General features: G+C 60.0%; 2 protein-coding genes across 12 annotated transcripts; one reads left to right on the top strand and one right to left on the bottom strand.

Annotated features, from left to right (window-relative positions):
• Positions 1 to 60: 60 nt before the first annotated feature.
• FBXL15 (F-box and leucine rich repeat protein 15) lies at positions 61 to 3,950 on the bottom strand. Of its 5 annotated transcripts, none has more exons than XM_055352833.1 (5): positions 2,894 to 3,079; positions 2,011 to 2,141; positions 1,686 to 1,839; positions 905 to 1,410; positions 61 to 393 (listed from the first exon to the last, which is right to left on the bottom strand). In XM_055352833.1, exons 1-5 carry the CDS (start codon positions 3,077 to 3,079, stop codon positions 204 to 206), a joined length of 1,167 nt encoding a protein of 388 aa, XP_055208808.1. In that variant the 3' UTR covers positions 61 to 203. The 5 variants fall into 5 exon arrangements, with proteins under 5 accessions (XP_055208808.1, XP_018890197.1, XP_055208810.1 ...); XM_019034652.3 differs by lacking the exon at positions 2,894 to 3,079 and adding an exon at positions 2,236 to 2,841; XM_055352835.2 differs by lacking the exon at positions 2,894 to 3,079 and adding an exon at positions 3,782 to 3,950 and having other exon boundaries at positions 1,686 to 2,141.
• PSD (pleckstrin and Sec7 domain containing) lies at positions 2,979 to 20,560 on the top strand. Of its 7 annotated transcripts, none has more exons than XM_019034648.4 (18): positions 3,001 to 3,115; positions 4,437 to 4,495; positions 6,057 to 6,793; positions 7,059 to 7,161; positions 7,950 to 8,316; positions 8,969 to 9,397; positions 10,591 to 10,785; positions 10,939 to 11,019; positions 11,347 to 11,459; positions 12,059 to 12,117; positions 12,228 to 12,317; positions 15,911 to 15,954; positions 17,642 to 17,832; positions 17,925 to 17,995; positions 18,129 to 18,286; positions 18,457 to 18,601; positions 19,194 to 19,337; positions 19,749 to 20,560. In XM_019034648.4, the coding sequence occupies exons 3-18, from the start codon at positions 6,140 to 6,142 to the stop codon at positions 19,977 to 19,979; spliced, it is 3,075 nt and encodes a 1,024-aa protein (XP_018890193.2). In that variant the 5' UTR covers positions 3,001 to 3,115; positions 4,437 to 4,495; positions 6,057 to 6,139; the 3' UTR covers positions 19,980 to 20,560. The 7 variants fall into 7 exon arrangements, 6 of the variants coding, with proteins under 6 accessions (XP_055208796.2, XP_018890193.2, XP_018890191.2 ...); XM_019034646.4 differs by lacking the exon at positions 3,001 to 3,115 and adding an exon at positions 3,470 to 3,540; XM_055352819.2 differs by lacking the exon at positions 3,001 to 3,115 and adding an exon at positions 4,064 to 4,172.
• The last annotated feature ends 67 nt before the right edge of the window (positions 20,561 to 20,627 follow it).

Below are 20,627 nucleotides of genomic sequence, written 5' to 3'. Positions count from 1 at the left end.
TCTGACCTTTCCTCCCCAACCTCGAATCCCCTATCTTCAACAGGGCAGCACCAGGCAAGAGGGGGTAAAAAGCTCTTTATTTGAAGCTCCAGGGTGGGGCAGGGCACTGGCCTCTCACCAGAGGTCCCCACAGTTCAGTTTCCCTACAGCTCAGTGTCAGGCCCCAGCCACACAGTCCAGCTGTGCTCCGATTGGCAGGCGGGTCAGACCTGCAGGTTGACAAAAGGTGCGAAGCCCGCCATATCCTGCAGCAGCACCAGGGCCTGGTGCAGCGGCGGCTCCACGTCGATGTCCACGCCGCGCTTCCGCAAGCGGCTCAGGCTGGACTCCGCCACATGGTGGCAGTGCCGCACCCGCAGCGAGCGCAGCACGGGGCAGTACTCGGCCAATGTCCTGAGGGAGGAGCAGGGTGAGGCTAGGGACATGAGGCCACCACACCTTTGGTGGGGTAAGTTGGAGGCCCGGGCTCACTCAGCCTCGGACTGGCTCCGGCAAAATCCCGGTCTCCCTCCAGCTCGGGGCAGGGGCATACTTCTTCCGTCCCTACACAAGGGAGGCGCCTGGATTGGCTTCCAGTGAGCTGGAGACTTCCTGTCTCATTTAAGGGGGGAACCTGGCCCTCAGCTCCGCCTAGGATTGCAAGATCTCCCCCTTGTTGAAGAAAAGCCAGAAGTCGACTTTCTATGTGAAATCTCCCAATGTGTAAACATTGGTTGAAAAAAGTTTTTAAACTATGGGCTCTCTGGCCTAGGCAATCCTAGAGGCCCTTTCTGTTCAGAATGGGGGTGCTGTGGTTTGCAGGAAGATTCAGAACCCTCAGTCCGGCCTTTTAACAACTACAGCCCGCCCCATACCAGCAGAGGCTAAGTGACTGCCCTCCTCCCGCCCTATCAGGCCCAGGCACCTGACACCGTCGCTTCCGACGCGGAGGCAGCCGGTGAGGTCAAGGTGCTGGAGTTCTGGGCAGTTCCGAGCCAACTCTTGAACCGCGGCGTCCCCCACGTTGGCGTTGACGGCCAGAGAGAGGCTGCGGAGACCAGCGCCGCGCCTCTGCGCCAGGTACACGATGGCCTCGTCCTTGAGCTGGCGGCAGGCGGTGAGATCCAGCTCCTCCAGGGCCGGGCAGCGATCAGCGAGGCCGCGCAGCGCCAGCCCGTCCACCCAGTCACAGTGCGCGAGCGACAGGCGCTGCAGGCGTGGGCAGCCCTCGGCCAGCGCCCCAAGCGCCCGGCGACTCAGTTGCCCGCAGCCGCCCAGCGCTACACTCCGCAGCTGCGGATTCCGCGCCAGCACCGGCACCAGGTCCTCGTCTGACAGCCATTCGTGACACGGCGCCAGTGCCAGCTCCTGCAGCCCCTCGGCATCCCGCAGCAGCCGGGCCAATGCGGCCCGCGGGATCTGCGGACCCACCTGCGGGCGGGGAGGCACCCCAACTCTCAGCCCGTCCCGCACTCCTCAGCCGCCTATGCACCCCTGAGTTCTTTTCTGGCAGCCTTCTGCTCTCCCAGGAGAGACCCCACTTTCCCTCTGAGTCGCTACCCAGTATTTGCCCTTTGGTGCGTGGATCCCTTCCCGGGCAGCCCCGGCGGCCCAAGGGGGTCCAGAAGCGCATACTGCGGGGCTGGGGGCTGGGCTAGAGGCGGGGCGGTACGCAGGCAGGGGCGGGGCTTCAGCCCCCGGCTCACCTGCGCGGCATCGAAGCGACGCAGCCCAGCCAGGTGAAGCTGCACCAGCGACCGGAAGGCCCGGCTAACGCGCTGCAGCCGGAGCAGCTGGCGCAGCGGGACCCGGTTCAGGACGTGTGGGAGCAGCACGTCTTCCCAGGGCAGGTCCAGGAACCTGCGAGTAAAGGGGCGTTGGCACTGGCGTCCCGGGGCCACTATTACCTGCGAGTCCGCCTCCGTTATGTTCCTGCGCCCCAGCTCCCAAGAGCGGCCCCCAGACCCAGCCAGGGCTCGGCTCCCCTCCCTCAGGTTCCTCTTCCCTCTCGGCCCCTCCGGTGCTCGGTACCTGACGGCCCCGGGCTCTTGCTCCCCTCCGGACGGCTCCGTCGGTGGCTCCATCGGCTGTCTATTGCGCGTGCGCAGTAAGATTTTCTCGCTTTGGCCTTGGAGTGGACGCACCAAACCCGCCTCCTTAGCCTGTAGAGACAGACCTATTTAATCGAGTGCCGTCTCACCGAGGATCCGATCTGAAAGCTTTTCGGGTGGACCCCGAAACGGAGGCGGAACAGACCGGTGGTGTAACATTAGGCCTCGCCTTCTCGGCTACAGGGCTTGAGGCCTGAAGCTGGAGAATGCGGTGGGCATCAGAGACTGGCTTCTGTCGTCCTCTTGAGCCAGTAGCCGCCTCTGAGCGAAGTGGTGGTGGGAGGAGCAGGCAAGGCCAAACGCGGAGGGGGCGGAGCCAGGACTCCTAGGTTACCGGCCTCTCCTCTGCCCTCTGGTCGCGTTTGGCGACTTTGAAAAACGGGGAGAAACTATCCAGGCTCTTACTGTCTGCCACGTAGCAGGTGTTCAATAAGTAATTGTTGAAATAATGAATGAATGGGCGAGGCTATAATGTTTCCCTCATCAAGTAAACCTGCTCAAACCTCCCATTCCTGATTAATTATGAAGAGCTATCCAGCCTCTTCCACTTCCTAACAGTTAGGGCCGCGTTTCCGCCGGGGGAGAGAGATGTAGGGGGCGCGAAGAAAGACTATATTTCCAACTGGGTCCCTTTCATTTCCTCCAAAGGTCCAGAGTCCTAAGAAGAATGAGAGCTCAGCTCAGCCCGCCAGGGGTAGTGCTTCTCGGCTGGCCTTGGGTTTAGTTGTAGGGCCTGGGGCTGGGTCCGCCCTGGGACAATGACGCCCCAGACCTCTGGACTCAGCTTCAGGGCTGCCTCTCACCGCGTCCCCAGGTCCCAGTCCCAGGATCCGCTTCGGGGAACCCCAGGAGTAGTGCCTTCCCCCATCATCCACGGGATGGGTGTGGGGGGATGTGAAGGACGCGAGAGCCACTGCACCGCTGACGGTCTGGCGCTCCTTCGGTGCAACCGCTTCAGCTGACTCATCACAACGAAAACCACTTCTCATCTGTTATTTCGTCAAGGCTTCGGGCACCTCTGAAAGGTGGGCAGGTCTATGCTATCACTCCATTTTAAAGATGGGGAAACCGAGGCCCTGGAGAGGAAGCCCCTTGTCCAGAATCAAGCCAGGCGGGAATAGAGAACCCAGACATCTGGTTTTCCCAGAATTCCTTCCACGTTTCCCCACCCCGCAAGGCAGCGAGAAGGGATAAGCTAGCAGCGGGGAAAGACAAGAAAGGGGTCAAGTTAGGTGAGGGCTTGCTATCTCTTCTTCCTCAGCCTGCTTAGGGAGGGGGTAGCTGGGAGGACAGACCCCTGCAAAGATAGAGCCACGTGAGCGCGCACCACCTCCGGCCGCGCGCCTCGTCCCCCTCCCCTCTTTGTTCGCGCCTCTGCGCCTGCGCAGTGCGACAAATCTGGCGCTGTCCCCTTCAGCACCACGCGGAGTCCGCGCCGCCCCTCCCCGCGGTGAGCCCCGCGCGCCCCCGCCTCGCACGTCCTCGCGCCCCCTGACTGCCCGAACAGACCCCTTCTTCCTTCCGAGGTCACCATCTGCCCGCCCTGGCCCTCCCAAAGAGAGTAGTTGCCATAGTAACTTCAGCGGCTCTTTCTTAAAATAGCAAGGCCCCCTTCTACCCTGGCCAAGGGCACAAGGGTTGCCGGTCCCCCACGTCTTCCAGTCCCTAGTTCATCCCGTCTAACCTCTTACCCCTGGGCAGGCGTGACGACAGCTAACTCAGGCAGCAAGGAAGTTCTTCCTGAAGTCTGATTTAACATCCCCCTGCTGCATCCTGGGAGGGTGGTCAGGGTTGGATCTCCTGGGTCCGAGACTCAAAACCCCTGGCGGGTTCAAGACGGTGTTCCCTAGATCTCCTTTCCATAGTTGATGGTCTCCTGGATTTAGGGGGCGGGTCCAGTCTACACCCATACCGTGTGCTTGGCGCGGCCGCGTGCTCGTGGGGGCGGGAGCGCGTGTGGCATGTAACAGGTCATGTGGCAGCCTCCTAGGGACACGCGTGGGGTCTGGAGCGGGACACGCGTGTGCAGCCGGGCCTTACGTGTGGCTCAAGGGGCGGTGGGCGAGAGAGACGTGGACACAAGTGGGGTGGGGCACGTGAGGGTCTGGGGAATAGAACCAGGGGTTCCATGCGCCCTCCTCCTTGTCTGGGGCGGGTCTTAGGTTGGCGGGAGAGCCCAGCGGGGACCTAGCGACAAGGGGGGCTGGCAGCCTCCGGGGCTCTGGGCCCTGGGAGAGGGCGGGGGGTGGGGGGGATTAGCGTTGCCTGAGCGGCGCGTAGGGGGTAGGGGGAGGGACTGAGAGGCGGGCGGGCCTGGAGCAAACGGGAGCCGCGCTGCCTTCACAGCTCAGCTGGGCCCAGCCTCTCCTCTGTCTCTCCTCGGTCTCAGCTCTGGGCGAGCAGCGGTGAGTACTGAGGTGGCATTGAGTTGGGGCTGCACCGGGTATGCGCTGGGACCCCGTTGAGCTTCCGGAACCTGCCTGGCAGGGTTGCTACTCCTGACCTCTGCCCCTCCCCTGCATTGCCACCAGAGGCCCCTTTACCTGGTTATGGTCTCTCCTGGGCGGGATCTGTCTTACCCCTGGGGAGAGAGGGAGAGGAGAGGAATATGGTGCAGATTCCCCTCAAGAGACCCCAGTAGGTGGGGGGGAGGGGACGGTGTGTGTCCCTGCTTGAGTGTGTACATCTGTATGTGTACATCTGTATGTGTATGTGACTGTGAGCAGTAGGTCTCTGTGAGTGTCTGATACACCTGGACCTCTGTGTGCACTGGAGAATGACAGCCTGTGTATATATTTGGGTACCTCTTTGTGTGTTCCTGTTTGATGATGGTGTGTGTGTAAAACAAGCATGTGCCTTTTCATTACACACATACTTGTTATGACTGTGAGAGTGCATGAGGGTGTGTCTTTGAGCAGTGTGTGTGTGTATGTGTCTGTGTGTGTGCCAGAGGGTGTTGCCTATGAATGTGTTTAACTGTGTACTGACATATTTGTCCTTATGTATGTGTGTGTGTGCATGTGTGTGTGTGTGTGTGTGTGTAGGTGCCTGTCTGTACCTGTATGAAGAAAAGAATGTCCCTGGCCGGGTGCGATGGCTCACGCCTGTAATCCCAGCACTTTGGGAGGCCAAAGTGGGTGGATCCCCTGAGGTCAGGAGTTCGAAACTAGCCTGGACAACATGGTGAAACTCCGTCTCTACTAAAAATACAAAAATTAGCCAGGCGTAGTGCTGAGCGCCTGTAATCCAAGCTATTCAGGAGTCTGAGGCAGGAGAATCACTTGAACTTGGGAGGCGGAGGTTGCAGTGAGCTGAGATAGCGCCATTCCACTCCAGCCTGGGCAGCAGGGGCGAAACTCCGTCTCAAAAAAAAAAAAAAGAAGAATGTCCCTTTCCCACTCAGTATGTATATATTGGGGGTAGGAGCCTCTGCTCAGGCTTTTCTCCCCACTTCCATGCTGTGCCTCTCAGCCCTTCAGCATCCCTATATAACACCTGTTCCTCTTCCCTCTCCTTCCAGGAGGCCTGAGTTTCCCTTCCCTGAGTGAGGGGCCTCCATAAGAGAGACTATAGGGGTCACAGGGCTGTATGATGGTGACAGCTGGCTGACACCCCTTTTCCAGAGGGTGGGGTACCAACTTCCCCTATTCTAGAAGTAGCTCCAAAGTGCCATAAGAACTCCAGGCTCACTCAACTTCTGAAGTTGCTTCCTCTCTCCTCCCAGGGTGATGCTCAGGGCCTCAGGCAGAAGGAAAGGAGCCAGGGGCCCACTGGGTGTATAAGTCTTTTCTCGTCAGGCCTCTATGGAAGTAGTCCCCAGGTGTGGGATCAGTGATCCCATATTACCAGGGTGAGCTAGGTCCCTGATACTCAGAGGCCCTAGCCAACTTTCCCTTCCCTATCTCTGCTGTCCTATCCATCTAACTCCTTGGCAGTTCACCCCATGCTCCCCTTCCTCTCTTACAGGCCTGTCTGAAGAGCATGCAGCCCCCTTACTCCCCGCCTGGCCTCGCCATCCCTGCCCCCCCAGCCTGACCCCCGGCCCCAGCATGGCCCAGGGTGCCATGCGCTTCTGCTCGGAAGGCGACTGTGCCATCTCCCCACCACGATGCCCACGCCGCTGGCTCCCCGAAGGCCCAGTGCCCCAGAGCCCCCCAGCCAGCATGTATGGCAGCACAGGCTCCTTGCTACGGCGAGTGGCAGGTCCAGGTCCTCGAGGCCGGGAACTGGGACGTGTGACAGCACCCTGTACACCTCTGCGTGGCCCCCCCTCACCCCGTGTTGCTCCCTCACCCTGGGCACCCTCTTCACCCACTGGGCAGCCCCCACCCGGGGCCCAGAGCTCTGTGGTCATCTTCCGCTTTGTGGAGAAGGCCAGTGTGAGGCCACTGAATGGGCTACCTGCTCCAGGGGGCTTGAGTCGGAGCTGGGATCTGGGTGGGGTTTCTCCTCCCAGGCCCACCCCAGCCCTTGGGCCTGGCTCCAACCGGAAGTTACGGCTGGAAGCATCCACATCAGACCCACTCCCCGCCAGAGGAGGCTCGGCCCTACCTGGCAGCCGGAACCTTGTACATGGGCTGCCAGCCCCACCCCAGGTTGGAGCAGATGGCCTTTACTCCTCTCTCCCCAATGGGCTGGGGGGCCCCCCTGAGCGCCTGGCCACACTCTTTGGAGGACCTGCTGACACTGGATTCCTGAACCAGGTATGCAACTTCCCCTGGGCTCCCTGGGCCCCCAGTGAAGGGGCAAGGCTCAGCCTCCTGTCAGACATGGGCTTGTCTGCTGTTCACTCTGAATCCTTTAATCTGTTCTAAATCTGCCTCTCTCTTGCCCTCTGTGTTTGTCTCTGTGTCTCTGCACCTCCATCTCTGTCGATGCATGTTTTAATTTCTGTTTCTGTCCCATATTCTTGTGTCCTTGTATGTCTGGCTTTATCTCTGGGTGCCTGTGTCTCCCTCGTTGGCTCAGGTGGATACCTGGTCCTCCCCCCGGGAAGTCTCCTCTCATGCCCAGAGAATCGCTAGAGCCAAATGGGAATTCTTCTATGGCTCCTTGGACCCCCCCAGCTCAGGTAAGGCCTGGGACTGAGGCAGGGAGAACAGGGCAGGGCCTTCCCCACAGCAGCTGAGGCTCAGTAGGGAGCCCTCCTTCAAACTTCCCCCAATCCTTGGAATTGGCTCTTGAGTCAGCCAATGTCTCCCCAGGCCTCAATCTTTCCATCTGCTCTATGATGGGAGGCTGGAGGATAGGACTGGGCGGGGCACCTGGAGGAAGCTGAGTAATGGAGGGAGGGGACAGAAGGATATTGAGGGGCATTCCATGGAGTAGAAAAGAGGCTCAGCAGGGCTCAGTGGCCCCAGTATTTTGGGAGGCCAAGGCAGGAGGACTGCTCAAAGCCAGGAGTCCAAGACCAGCCTGGACAACATAGCAAGTCTCTACCAAAAATTTAATTAGCTGGATGTAGTGGTGTGCATCTATAGTCCCAGCTACTGGGGAGGTTGGGTGGGAGGATCCCTTGAGTCCAGGTAGTCAAGGCTGCAGTGAGTTATGATTGCACCACTGCACTTCAGCCTCAGTGACACAGTGAAACCCTGTCTCAATAAAAATAAATAAATAAATAAAAAAGAAAGAAAAAGGCTGGTCTTCCCCCAGCTCCTCAAAGCCATTTGACAAGAACTTGATTTAAAATGAGCTCCACTGGCACCAGGAACAAGCTAAGTATGTAGCAGGAGGAATGGTGGCTAGACAGTGAAAGAACTTCCTGTCAATATGAGGCAGTGGCCAGAGCTCCTAGAGCAGAATTAGGACAGGGAGCTGACGTGGATAACCTCCTGACCTGGATGCCTATGCACACTACAGGTGCTAAGCCCCCAGAGCAGGCCCCCCCATCTCCACCTGGGGTGAGCTCAAGGCAGGGCTCTGGGGTGGCTGTGGGGCGAGCAGCCAAGTACTCCGAGACAGACCTGGACACGGTGCCCCTGAGGTGCTACCGCGAGACTGACATCGATGAGGTGCTGGCTGAGCGGGAGGAGGCCGACTCGGCCATCGAAAGTCAGCCCAGCTCTGAGGGCCCACCAGGCACTGCCTACCCACCTGCCCCACGGCCCGGCCCATGCCCTGGCCCTCATCCCAGCCTCGGCAGTGGCAATGAGGATGAGGACGACGATGAGGCAGGTGGGGAAGAAGATGTGGACGACGAGGTGTTTGAGGCCTCTGAAGGGGCCCGGTGAGTGGGGAAGTGGGTGAGGGAAGCGGCTTGCTCCTTCACACTGGCCCACAGGCAGAGCCGGGCTCAAAGGGCCTGGGATAGAGATGGGTGTGGGGCTGGCAGGGCAGTGTGTATAGCAGGAGATTCTAGACAGAGGCCTGAGGCTTGGCAGAACACTGGGGATGTGGGGAGCAAAGAGGCCAGGGGTTCTAGCAGAACAGGGGGCAGGGTGAGAGGCCAGAGACCACAGTCAAGCCCAGGAACACAGGAGCATGAGTCCGGATCCTGGATCCTGGTGGGAGAGTGGGGAGTGTGGGGACATTCCTTTCCGTCTCACACCCCAGTGTCGCTTGGAGCCTCATCTTCTCCTAAGATGTTGCTAGAAATAGAAATGGGATGGCAGGAGGGAAGCGGATCAGGGAAAAGGAGGAGAAAGGGAGATTAGCAGGGAGGGAGGGGATGGGGTGCTGGGGACTGGTAGGGCTGGTGTGCCCCAGGGGGCACTGAATAGCTTGGCCCCCTACCCTAGAGGCTCTTTTTTGTTAGTGGGCTGGAGCCAGTGAAAAGGGGATGATAATCCCCTTAGCAGAGTCAGTGTGAGAGTTCAGTGAAATCCTGCCCCAGCCCTGTGATCTGGGCCCCTAATCAGAGATTCTCCCTGCCCCTGCAGGCCAGGGAGCCGGATGCCTCTCAAGTCGCCTGTGCCCTTTCTACCTGGGACCAGCCCCTCGGCTGATGGGCCTGACTCTTTCAGTTGTGTGTTCGAAGCCATCCTGGAGTCACACCGGGCCAAAGGCACCTCCTATACCAGCCTTGCCTCGCTGGAGGCCTTGGCCTCACCTGGCCCAACCCAGAGCCCCTTCTTCACCTTTGAGCTGCCTCCCCAACCCCCTGCCCCCCGGCCCGACCCACCAGCTCCCGCCCCACTTGCCCCTCTTGAACCGGATTCTGGTACCAGCTCTGCTGCTGATGGTCCTTGGACACAGAGAGGGGAGGAGGAGGAGGCAGAGGCCAGAGCCAAGCTGGCCCCAGGGAGGGAGCCCCCTAGTCCCTGCCACTCAGAGGACAGCCTTGGGCTGGGGGCAGCACCCCTTGGCAGGTAAGTAATTCCTTTTGTCCCTCAGACTTGAGGCCCCCGGGGCTCCAGAAACAGCTGCTGTAAGGGACAGATCCTGAGTGTGAGGATTGGTTTATATTCCTGACCCCTGAGTAGGGGTGGTTAAGGGATGGAGATCCTGTTTTCCTATTTGGAGGACTACTGCCATTAGCTGTGAGGGAGAGTCCCTCACAGCACCCCTCTTGGTCTCAAGTCCAGTGGCTTGAGAAAGCATGATTCAGCATTGAAGGATCCCAGGAGAATACCCTTCTTGCTCTCCTGGAGGGCCCTTTCTTCCCTTGGCAGAGTCTTTAGCCTGCTCAGAATTCTTGTGACCTTACCCTCACCCAGCCTGAAGGCTTCACCAAAGATGCAGCCACGAGCCTCTCCCACTGCCTCCCTCCCATGTCACCCCTGCCTAATCAGGCATCTCTCGTCCAGCTCCAGGAAGTCCTTTCACAGTCTAACCTTTCTGCTCTCCCCTCTGCCAGCTACCCTCTCAGTCATGGAAGCCATGGCAACAGGAGGGGGTGGCCAGGGAGACCGGGTTGCCTAGCAACCAGGAGTTTCCGGCCTCTGTCTCTGGGGTGACAGGTGGCTTTGCGAGTAGAGCAGCTGGGGTGGGAAGGGGAGGAAAGAAAGGGAATGAGGGTATGCACCCCGACCCTTAACCCCCTAACTCCAGAGCCTGCTTCTGTGTGGGCAGAGGGGGAGCACCAAGGAGAGGCTCCTCTCCCTAAAAAGCCAGGAGGGGGAAAGCCTTCGGACCAGTATCCCTGCTGCCCTCAAATCTTTCCCTGGCCCTCCACAGTTCCTCCGTGGTAGCCCATCTATTCCAGCTTTGTCCATAGTCTAAGAGACAAAGGACTATGTTCTGTGTAGGGCCAGGGTGGGAACAGATAATCTATGTCTAATAGCAAATGTAGGCCCCTGGGAGCTTGAGGAAGCAGCCAGAACTCCCACAGCAGCAAGATGGATGTGGGTTAGATTTGAGACAGGACTTCCACGAGAGGTGGTAATGATGGAGTAGGCTGATGGAGAGAATCTAATCTCCTTCCCTGGAAAAAAGAAGAATGCTTTCCCCATGTCCCTCCACTCCCTCCCCTTCTCCATCTTCTGGGCCTGGAGGCAGAAGGAGGGTCTGGATGGCTCCTAAGGACCCTGCCCCAGCCTGAGCTGGTGTTCTACCCTGGCAGCGAACCACCCCTGAGCCAGCTGGTGTCCGACTCAGACTCAGAGCTGGACAGCACAGAGCGGCTGGCCCTGGGAAGCACAGACACCTTGTCCAATGGGCAGAAAGCGGACCTGGAGGCTGCGCAGCGCCTGGCCAAGAGGCTGTACCGACTAGACGGCTTCAGGAAGGCCGATGTGGCCCGGCACCTGGGCAAGAAGTAAAGCCACTAGGCTGGGACTGAGGATGGGGGCAGAGGGAATGCATCCTGAAGGCAGCTCTCCATCTAATGTCCCCTGGTCATTGGGTAATCCCCACCTGACCCCCTGCACTTCCCCTTGAGACCCTACCTGTCTCTCTGCCCTGCCCACAGCAATGACTTCAGCAAACTGGTGGCTGGGGAGTACCTCAAGTTCTTTGTCTTCACGGGCATGACTCTGGACCAAGCTCTCAGGTGGGTGTGGACCCCTTGGAGGACAGCCCCCACTCTCCGGGGTTCGTGTTAGGGCCCCAGGATGCCTCCTTTGAGCCCCTCTGTCCCCCACAAGCCGTCCTGACATCACCCTTCCCAAGGTGGCTGGGCATGGCCAAGGGCCAGAGCTGCCTGGTAAAGGGACCTTGGGTAGGGGTCATGGGTGAAGGGTCAGGGTGCATACCCTCATCCCCTTTCTCTCCTCCCCTTCCCACCCCAGCTGCTGTACTCTCAAAGCCACCTGTCACCCCAGAGACAGAGGCTGGAAACTCTTGGTTGCTAGGCAACCCTCTCTTGCCCCTTCCCCAGGGTGTTTCTGAAGGAGCTGGCCTTAATGGGTGAGACCCAGGAACGAGAGCGCGTGCTGGCCCACTTCTCCCAGCGATACTTCCAGTGCAATCCTGAAGCCCTGTCCTCAGAGGGTGAGGAGTTCCGAGAGCAGGGGTGTCCTTAGCTGGCCATAGTGGCAAAATGGGCTGGGCCCTGTTTGTGTGTACAGGAGCATGAGTGTGTGTACAGCAGGGAATGGATGTACATGCGTGTAGGCATGTGAACTTGCATGTGTGCAGACAGCGCTGTCATGGCTGCATGTATGTGGAACTATACATGTGGGCAGGCATATTGCTAGGGTTGAGTGTGTTGTGAAGAGGCAGGAGTTTGCATGCCTGTGCAGGCCAGTGCTTGGCTGGAGAGGGGATTCTGTTTGGCTGCACTGGTCTACAGGACTGTGCTGCGGTTCACTTTCTCGTGGTCCAGGCTTAGAGGCAAGGGAACGTTGGGGCAACTAGTGGGCAGCCCTCAGTACTTGAGGGAGCCAGGGACGGGTCCTGAGAAGAGGGATAGGTCCTTGCTGACGGATCTGCTGGAAGAGGAGCTCTTTGTGGGGAGGGTTCACTAGCGGGGTTCAGGAGGTAGGAAGTTGCCGGCCAAAGGGGGTGGGGATGAAATGGGAGGTTGGGGAAGATGGCTGTGGGAAGGGTCCCTGGGAGGCAGCCAAGGCTGAAAGTCAGCTCTCCCCTAGACGGCGCCCACACGCTGACCTGTGCGCTCATGCTGCTCAACACGGATCTCCACGGCCACGTGAGTGGAGGCGGGCGGGCAGGAGCCGGAAAACAAACCCCTGGCCAGACATGCAGGACCTGGGAGGCCAAGGGCCCTCCAAACTCACAGGCCTCCGTTCCCTTCCTTAGAACATCGGGAAGCGCATGACCTGCGGGGACTTCATCGGGAACCTGGAGGGCCTCAATGATGGCGGCGACTTCCCTAGGGAGCTGCTCAAGGTGGGGGGCGGGGCAGGGTAGAAGTCGCTGGAGGGGAAGGATGGAGGACCCAGTCGGCGACGGAGTCCAGAGTCGGAGGGAGGGCAGGGCTGGGGCTTGCCGACCCCCGGCTCCTGCTACGGGAGCCCGGGCTCTCGTGACTCAGCCTGGGGACCGCCCCCTCCCCAGGCCCCACGCGCAGGCTCTCCCGGAACATGCGCACATGCGTGCGGTCGCGACTGCGCACGGCGGGGGAGGGGATCCGGCTCTGGAAAACGCGAGCAGGCGGCCCCGGCCCCTGCATTTGCCTTCAGTTCCCCTCCTCCAGTGTGCGCTGGGGTGGAAGGCGGGAGTTGCGGGGGTCCCTGCACGGGACAGGGATTGGATTGGGGGTACACTCCACACTGCTCCCCCGCCGCGTGGACAGCCAAAAAGACCTTTCTGGTACTGCTGCGCTGCAGGAACCCGGAGGGAGAGGGGCCTGAGAGGGACTAAGCTTTTCCAAGGTGTGGCAGCGAGTTAGCGCAAAGCTGGAGCTAGAAACTGCTTTCTGGCTCCCTGTGAGCAGGCCCCGTTCCCAGGCGCCAGCTCCATGGCCCGCAACCGAGGGCTCAGATACGTAGGGGCTGGTGCCGGTAGGAGAAGGGAGTGGCTCGTCCAGTGGGTTCACTGCTCTCCCTGATCTGGTGGTAGTTTATCTAGAGAGGCCTGGACTCACTTGAAGAAACCCCCAGGCTAGGACAAAGGTGTCTCTGCTCCACTACATACATGTAACAGCACAGGATTGTCCCAGGGCGTTTCTGTGAGCTTGGGGTGCTGGGCTTCTGAGTTTGGGGTATATCTGAGAGGGAACGTCCATGGTGAGCTGGGGTGTGTGCTTGAGTTGAGTTGCATCTGTGTGCCCGGGCGTCGTGAACCAAGGGTTTGTATGGCTTGGTGTGTTTGTGCTTTAGGGCTTACGATTCAGAGTGTGTGTTTGAGTTGGGGTGTAGGCTGGATGTTTATGTGTGGTGGGGTGTACATCTTCGAATTGGCCGTGTCTGAGGTATGCCATATGCCTCTGAGTAGGGGGTGTATCTTTGTGAGCTAAAGATTGTAAGTTTTGAAGTGTCCATCTGAATGGGTAGTGTCTGCGAGTTGGGGTGACCGTGAACTGGTGCGTCTGGTTTGTTGGGGTGTACGTCAGAATCGAGGTGTGTTACGTGACTTCAGATCTATATATGGGTGGGGTATCTGCGGGTGAGCTGGATGAGGCCAGGGCTGTTCCTTCCCTGCCTCCGTCCTCCGTCGAGGCCCCTCTTGGCTCAGTGGAAAAGGGCTGCAGGGAAGCGGTCCGACCTCTCCCCTCCCACCACCCCAACCCAGACCAGCCAGAAGGGAGTTCCAGACCCTGCCGGGTCCGCCCAGCGTCACAGCCCCAGGCCTAGCGGCGCTCCCAGCCTCCCTGGAGCTGCCACCCACGCTGGCCTCCCCAGGCTCCTCCCCGTGGCCGCGCGGGGAGGGCCCCCTTCGCGATCCGGCGCCTCCATTTCATGCGGTCCCCGCCCCCAGCCCTCGCCCTCCCTTTCCCGTCGGCGCCCCCTTCCCGCTCTAGCCAAGCCGCAGAGCAGACAGCGCCGCCGCCGCCGCCGCGCACTCCGTGCGTCCGTGAGAGCCGGGCCGGCTCGGGCCGGGCCGCGCCGCTCGCGCTGGCTGTCGGGGGAGCGGTCCGCGGGCCGTCCGGGCGGCCCGGGGGCCGAGGGCGGACGGGGGCATGGCCGGGGGCCGCGGCGCGCCGGCCGGGCCAGCATGATCGGCGTCAACAGCATCCACAGCAGCGCCGGGCGGCTGCGCTCGCGCTCGCTGTGCTCCGTGCGCTACGGGCGCACCCACCGCGGCGCGGAGACCCTGTGCTACGGCTGGCCGCAGCGCTCGCGCAGCCTCAAACCCGTGCTCTACACCGACCTGGTGGTCAGCCGCCTGCAGAGCCGCAAGAAGAAAAAGGCGGTGAGGGCGTTGGGGCCGCGGCCCACGCCAGGCTGGGGGGCGAGCGAGGGGGCGGCTTCTGGGAGGCACCGAGGGCGGTGCCAACCGAGGGCGGAGCCTGGTAGGGACAGAGGTCATGGGCAGCCAGAGGCGGGCACGGGCTGGGGGGGCAGGGAGGGCACAGACCCTGGGACCAAGGTGGGCCTCAAAAACCGAAGAGGCTTTTCTAGATTGAATATGACTTGCGGCCCACCGATGGTGTTCAGGGCCCTCGAAGGAGGTGTGGTGGTGGGCCGAAGGGGGTCCTGAGACAGGGCAGGGGATGAACTAGAAGGCTGGAGGCAAGGATTGCAGGTTGGATCTTGGTGGCCACTTCCGCTTTCTGGCCAGAGAGTTGGGGAGTGAGGGTTAAGGGTCTGAGCCATGCTGGGTTTCGTCTGGGTGTGTGCTGGAAGGTCTATGTGTTGATTTGCCTTGGTTGTGCTGGGGGCGGTGGAGCGGGGGTTGGAGGCTGTGGGGTACACCCATCCCCAGATAGGATGTGAACAGTGTGTGCCCAGTTGGGATGCCTGGTTTGCCTTGTGGCTGGGCATGGCTGTGGGCAGTGAGAGAGTCAGAGACTGTGGTTTGTTGGGAGGAGTGAAGGGGAGGCTGTGTCCCATCACAGGGCAGGTGCCTACGTCACCACTGCACCCAGCTCACATGCAGGCAGCATCACACGCCACACACTTAGCCCAACATGCACATGCTGGGGACACACCCACTCACGGACAGGCTGACGGAAGTACCCCACAGTTGGAGGTGCTGGCATGGACCCATGTTCCAGACCACTCTGGAGAAGAGGGGACCCCATGCCACTCCTGGAGCCTTTTCTCTCTTCTGACCACCCCAGGACCCCCAAATGTCCCCAGGCCAACTGCACAGAGGGGAAGTGGCTGGTTCACATCGCACTGAGTTTGGGCTATGCAGGGATTGGAAGCTAAAACCACTGCTTTTTAGAGGAGTGTTCACTCTCCAGTGACAAAGTGTGCACGTGGGCAGGGCGTTGGACCACCCTGGCATTTGGCTTGGTGGGGCTGTCAGGGTTAGGGGGAGGCCTCAGCTTGTATTGGTGTTGGGAGCCATGATAGTGTATTCTCTATTAGCGAAGGAAAGTGCCGAGAGGGTGAGTCCCCTATCCTGGGGTCGCAGTTTCCCCATATGCTATGTGTGGGCTCATCCTGTGGAAACAGGCCAGAGCGCGTGGCTGGGGGAAGGGGAATTTCTTGGGCTGCTTTTCCCATTCCCTCCAGGGCTGTGCTTCTCCAGCCCAGGATCTGAGCAGGACAGCCCCTTAACAACAATAAAGATAATAATAGCAACAACAATTTACTGTGCGTCAGCCTTGTGCTGGGATGCCCTGTGCTAACTGCCTGTGCCCACATGTTACTACGTTTGTTCCTCTCCATGGATACTTGCCCGAAGTCATGCAGCTCAGGTGTTGGAGCCGGGTCTGGGTCTCCATTCTGGAGTCTGTATTTTTGGTCATTATATCTTGCTGCCCTTTCCCCTTAGTTCTGGCTCATCTCTCAAGTTAGAGGGGAAGGCTCTAAGCTCTGACACTGCGGTACTGACCCACAACCCCCTAATTTGTTCCCCCCACCCCCCAGGCCTTGTACAGCTCCATCAAGAATGAGAAGCTGCAGTGGGCCATGTGAGTCCCGGGGCTGCGTGGTGGGGCTAGGACGGGGCATGGGGAAGGGGCTGCCTGGGGAGGCTGAGAGAGCTGGGGTGGGCCCTGGGTGGGGGTAGGGGAGGGGAGTGAGAGGCCATGAGAGGTAGTGAGGCTGCCTCACTTCCTTCTTTGGAGATGTCTGCCTGGATTTGGGGTTCTGTATCTTGTCTCTAGCTGGGTTGTTATGACAAGTGGGTTGGGGTGGGAGGAGAAGTGCTGAAACATCAAAGGGAGGTCCCCTGGCAACCTGAGTGGGAAAGCAGAAGCCTCTGGAAGCAGGGCCTTGACCAGCAGCACAAGAGGCCCTCGCAGGTCCTAGGGAGCCCAGACGTCACAGAACAAAACAAGTAACCATGCTGTCTGTTCTTGGAAGGCTTCAATAGAAACATAGAGACTCGGCCAGGCGAGGTGGCTCACGCCTGTAATCCCAGCACTTTGGGACACCAAGGCAGGAGGATCACGAGGTCAGGAGATCAAGACCATCCTGGCTAAAACGGTGAAACCGTCTCCACTAAAAACACAAAAAATTAGCCGGGCATGGTGGCACGCACCTGTAGTCTCAGCTACTCAGGAGGCTGAGGCAGGAGAATGCTGTGAACCCGGGAGGTGGAGCTTGCAGTGAGCCGAGATCCCGCCACTGCACTCCAGCCTGGGTGACAGAGAGAGACTCCGTCTCAAAAAAAAAAAAAAAAAAGAAAAAAGAAACACAGAGACTCATAAGTAAGTCTTGGAAGAGTCTAGTCTTCTAGTCTGAGGAAAGAAATCCAGTTTGGGCCTTGGGGTCCCCAGTCTGAGGGTAGAGGCCTTATCTTCACAGTTCATAGATCATTCAAATTTGCCGTTATCCACTGAGACTCCCTCACTGTCCAGTTATCTGGGAGTTCCCAGTCATTGGAGATCTCAGGGGAGGTGCAGCTCAGGATTAGGGTGCAGGGGGAGATCAGGGAAGGCTTTTGGAGGGTTGAGACTGGGGCCATGAAGTTGGGGCAACATTTGGGAAGAGGAAAGGGGAAGCTGGAATTTGGGAGGCAAAGGTGTGGTGGCTGAAATGAGTATGGGGTGGGGGACCAAGGGAGGCAGGCCTGGCTGGGACGGAGAAAAACACTGTTGGGGGAGATGCAGTGTAGGCTCCATATGGGAAGTAACAGGGAGCTACCACAGGTTCTTGAGCAAGGGAGTGACAAGATAGAATCCGAAATTTTGTATCTGACTGAGCCTGTAGACCAGCATGTATGGGGTTGGGGTGGGGGCAGCACTAGGAAACTACTTCTTCCATCTGCTACCTTTTAGCCCACAAGCCGTGAGCAAAGCCTGGGGCTGGATGTGGTTGAGCCAGCGGAGGCAGGCCCGGGGCTGTCCTGGTGGAGAAGGGTGTGAGGGCTGCAGGTGTGCAGCAATGGAGAGGATAGTGCTGGCCCTACTTGCTGGGAGGAAGGGACAGTGGTGGCTCTAGGCTGGGGAGCTCTGAGGGTGGTGCCCTGCTCTGAGGAGGCACAGCTACACATTGTGGAGGCCTGATCTGAGACAGGAGACATGGCAGGATCCTCAGGTTGAGCCCCCCAAGCCACAAACACTGGGGGAGCTTTTCCAGGGCGAGCAGAGGCCAGAACCGAAGCGGGGGTCGCGGCTCCATGGCCAGCCCCCTCTGAGGTGATCACACCTGCAGAGACGAGGAGGAGCTGAGACGCTCTCTGTCTGAGTTGGCCGACCCCAACCCCAAGGTCATCAAGCGGATCAGCGGGGGCAGTGGCAGTGGCTCCAGCCCTTTCCTGGACCTGACTCCCGAGCCTGGGGCTGCCGTCTACAAGCACGGGGCCCTGGTGCGAAAAGTGCACGCAGACCCTGACTGCAGGAAGAGTATGTGGCCGAGTTGCGGGGGGCGGGCGTCTAGGGGATGGATGGGAGTGGGCCTGTTCCAGGGCCCCCTGACCTGTCTTCTCTCCCCGCAGCACCTCGGGGCAAGCGGGGCTGGAAGAGCTTCCACGGGATCCTCAAGGGCATGATCCTCTACCTGCAGAAGGTGTGGGGTCAGGCCAGGGGGCTGGGGCTGGGGCTGGGACTGAGTTGGCTGGTGGGTGTGGGGTGATGGGTGGGAATAGGAGGGGCTGGGCCAGGCTGCATTTGGGGCCAGGACAAGATGGGCACCCCTGCAGGAGGAGTACAAGCCTGGGAAGGCCCTTTCAGAGACGGAGCTCAAGAATGCCATCAGCATCCACCATGCCCTGGCCACTCGTGCCAGTGACTACAGCAAGAGGCCCCACGTCTTCTACCTGCGCACAGCTGACTGGCGGGTCTTCCTCTTCCAGGCCCCGTGAGTGCCCTCCTCCTGCCCATCCCGGACCCCTTCCCCCACCTCCCATCCTGCTCCCCTCCCTGTCCCTGGATTTCTTCATTCCTTCTCAGGCCACACTTGAGCCAGGACTGGCATCCTGGGACAGAAACCGTAGGCCCAGGTCCCAAGGGGCTGTGCTTTCTCCCCAGGAGCCTGGAGCAGATGCAGTCCTGGATCACTCGCATCAATGTAGTAGCCGCTATGTTCTCTGCACCCCCCTTCCCAGCTGCTGTTAGCTCCCAAAAGAAGTTCAGCCGCCCTCTCCTGCCCAGCGCTGCCACCCGCCTCTCCCAGGTAGCCCAAGCTCTGTCCACCTGGTGCCAGTGGGATGGAGGGTGTTAGGCTCAGGCCCACTGCACTCAAGGCTGCTGCGTATGATCGTGGAGATGTCCCCTGCACCAGGATGCTGGCCACAGGGGTGAGCAGGGGCTGAAATCCAGCCCCCACTGGGTCCCACTTGCCAGCTGGGAACCCAAACATAGTGCTTTGTTTGTCCAAAGGAAGGGGCATCTTTTTTTTTTTTTGAGATGGAGTCTTGCTCTGTCGCCCAGGTGGGAGTGCAGTGGCGCGATCTCAGCTCACTGCAAGCTCCGCCTCCCGGGTTCATGCCGTTCTCCTGCCCCAGCCTCCTGAGTAGCTGGGACTACAGGCACCTGCCACCACGCCTGGCTAATTTTTTATATTTTTAGTAGAGACGGGGTTTCACCGTGTTAGCCAGGATGGTCTCGATCTCCTGACCTCGTGATCCGCCCGCCTCGGCCTCCCAAAGTGCTGGGATTACAGGCGTGAGCCACCGCGCCCGGCTGGAAGGGGCATCTTTTTAAAAATCTGCAGAGGCACTGTATAGGGCAGAGTGACCATGACCATGCCTCCCCCTGGCCGCTAGGAGGAGCAGGTGCGGACCCACGAGGCCAAGCTGAAGGCCATGGCAAGTGAGCTGCGGGAGCACCGGGCCGCCCAGTTGGGCAAGAAGGGCCGGGGCAAGGAGGCTGAAGAGCAGCGGCAGAAGGAGGCCTACCTGGAGTTTGAGGTGAGCCTCCCTGTCTGCCCCTCTGTCCACACACGCAGGCCCATACTAGGGTGAAGGGCATGAACTCTAACAGTGGAACCAGCCGGAGGTCCTTGGGCAGGTTGCTTAATCTAAGCCTCAGTTTCCTCCTCTGTGCAACAAGGATAACATTTGACACCCACTGGGGTCTCGAGGTGAGGCATGTGTCAAGCGTGCCATTTCCCCAGCTCTAGTAAAGGCTCAAGACACATTAGGTTATAGATGATGGTCCCAGGAGAGCCCAGAGGGGGCACCAGCCTGCATGGGACCATCTCACAGTCCTGGGTGGGCACCTGCCATCTCTTGCCCTGCTGGCGGCGCTCCCTGGTCCAGATGGTGGGGTGGGCAGAAGGCAGAGAAGAGGCTCTCACAGCCCCTGCCCCTCTGCCTCAGAAATCCCGCTACAGCACCTATGCAGCGCTGCTTCGGGTCAAGCTGAAGGCAGGCAGTGAGGAGCTGGATGCAGTGGAGGCAGCACTGGCCCAGGCCGGGAGCACGGAGGATGGACTCCCTCCTTCTCACTCCAGTCCCTCCCTGCAGCCCAAACCCTCCAGCCAGCCCCGGGCTCAGCGTCACAGCTCAGAGCCTCGGCCAGGGGAAGGCAGTGGGCGGCGGAAGCCCTGATATGAGGTTTAGGGTGGGGAGTGCCTGCTGGGCACCTGAAGGATGACATGGCCCTGCCTGAGCCCGGGCCGGCCTCGGGCCACCCACGAGGGCCTCCCGGCCTAGGGCCCGACCGCGCCGGACGCGGTGTCCGGGGCAGGGCAGGGCTGGGGCCTGGGCCTCAGGAGCCTAGGCTAGGGGCACCTCCGAGAGCCCCTTTTTGTGATAATGTTTTGCACTTTTTCGTACAGGGTGGGCGGGGGCGGGAGGGGCTAGCGCCCCTGAACTTTTGATGCTTTTTTTTTGTGTGGGAGAGGCCTGATGCCGTTTCTGCTTTCTGCTGAGACCACCCCCACCCTGACACCATCAGTCCCCCTCTGTCCTGGGGCCTGGCTTGGACAGAGACCAGGATTTGGGGCTGAGCTGGTTTCCCCTCCTTCCTCCCCAAGGGCTTACTCTTTCTCTTGCTGGAGGTGGAGGAAGGGCGTCCATGCCAAGGCCCCATACCTGGGCCGGGGGCAGCACGGCCTGGCTTTCCCCCGCTTCAGTGGGCCTTGCCCTTTGTACAGCCTCCACCCCCATTAAAACTGCTCTGGACTTGCTGGCTGGGCCTCCTCCTTCTCTTCTCACCATGCCTGGCATGTGGGCAGGGTGGGTAGCTGGTTCCAG

Source organism: Gorilla gorilla, chromosome 8 (genome assembly GCF_029281585.2).
Source record: "Gorilla gorilla gorilla isolate KB3781 chromosome 8, NHGRI_mGorGor1-v2.1_pri, whole genome shotgun sequence".
Classification (NCBI taxonomy): Eukaryota; Metazoa; Chordata; class Mammalia; order Primates; family Hominidae; genus Gorilla; species Gorilla gorilla.
This window is presented reverse-complemented; position numbering and strand designations above follow the sequence as displayed.

Excerpts from the sequence above, each read along its gene's own strand:
- FBXL15 (XM_055352831.1), bottom strand. The coding sequence starts at position 3,079 with ATGAGAAGTGGTTTTCGTTGTGATGAGTCAGCTGAAGCGGTTGCACCG. Across the intron at positions 2,142-2,893 it reads GACTGGGACCTGGGGACGCG|GCTAAGGAGGCGGGTTTGGT; the intron begins GTGAGAGGCAGC and ends CTGTCTCTACAG. Across the intron at positions 394-904 it reads GTCGGAAGCGACGGTGTCAG|GACATTGGCCGAGTACTGCC; the intron begins GTGCCTGGGCCT and ends CTCCTCCCTCAG.
- PSD (XM_055352821.2), top strand. The coding sequence starts at position 6,140 with ATGGCCCAGGGTGCCATGCGCTTCTGCTCGGAAGGCGACTGTGCCATC. Across the intron at positions 12,118-12,227 it reads ACACGGATCTCCACGGCCAC|AACATCGGGAAGCGCATGAC; the intron begins GTGAGTGGAGGC and ends TCCCTTCCTTAG. Across the intron at positions 17,833-17,924 it reads AGACCCTGACTGCAGGAAGA|CACCTCGGGGCAAGCGGGGC; the intron begins GTATGTGGCCGA and ends CTCTCCCCGCAG.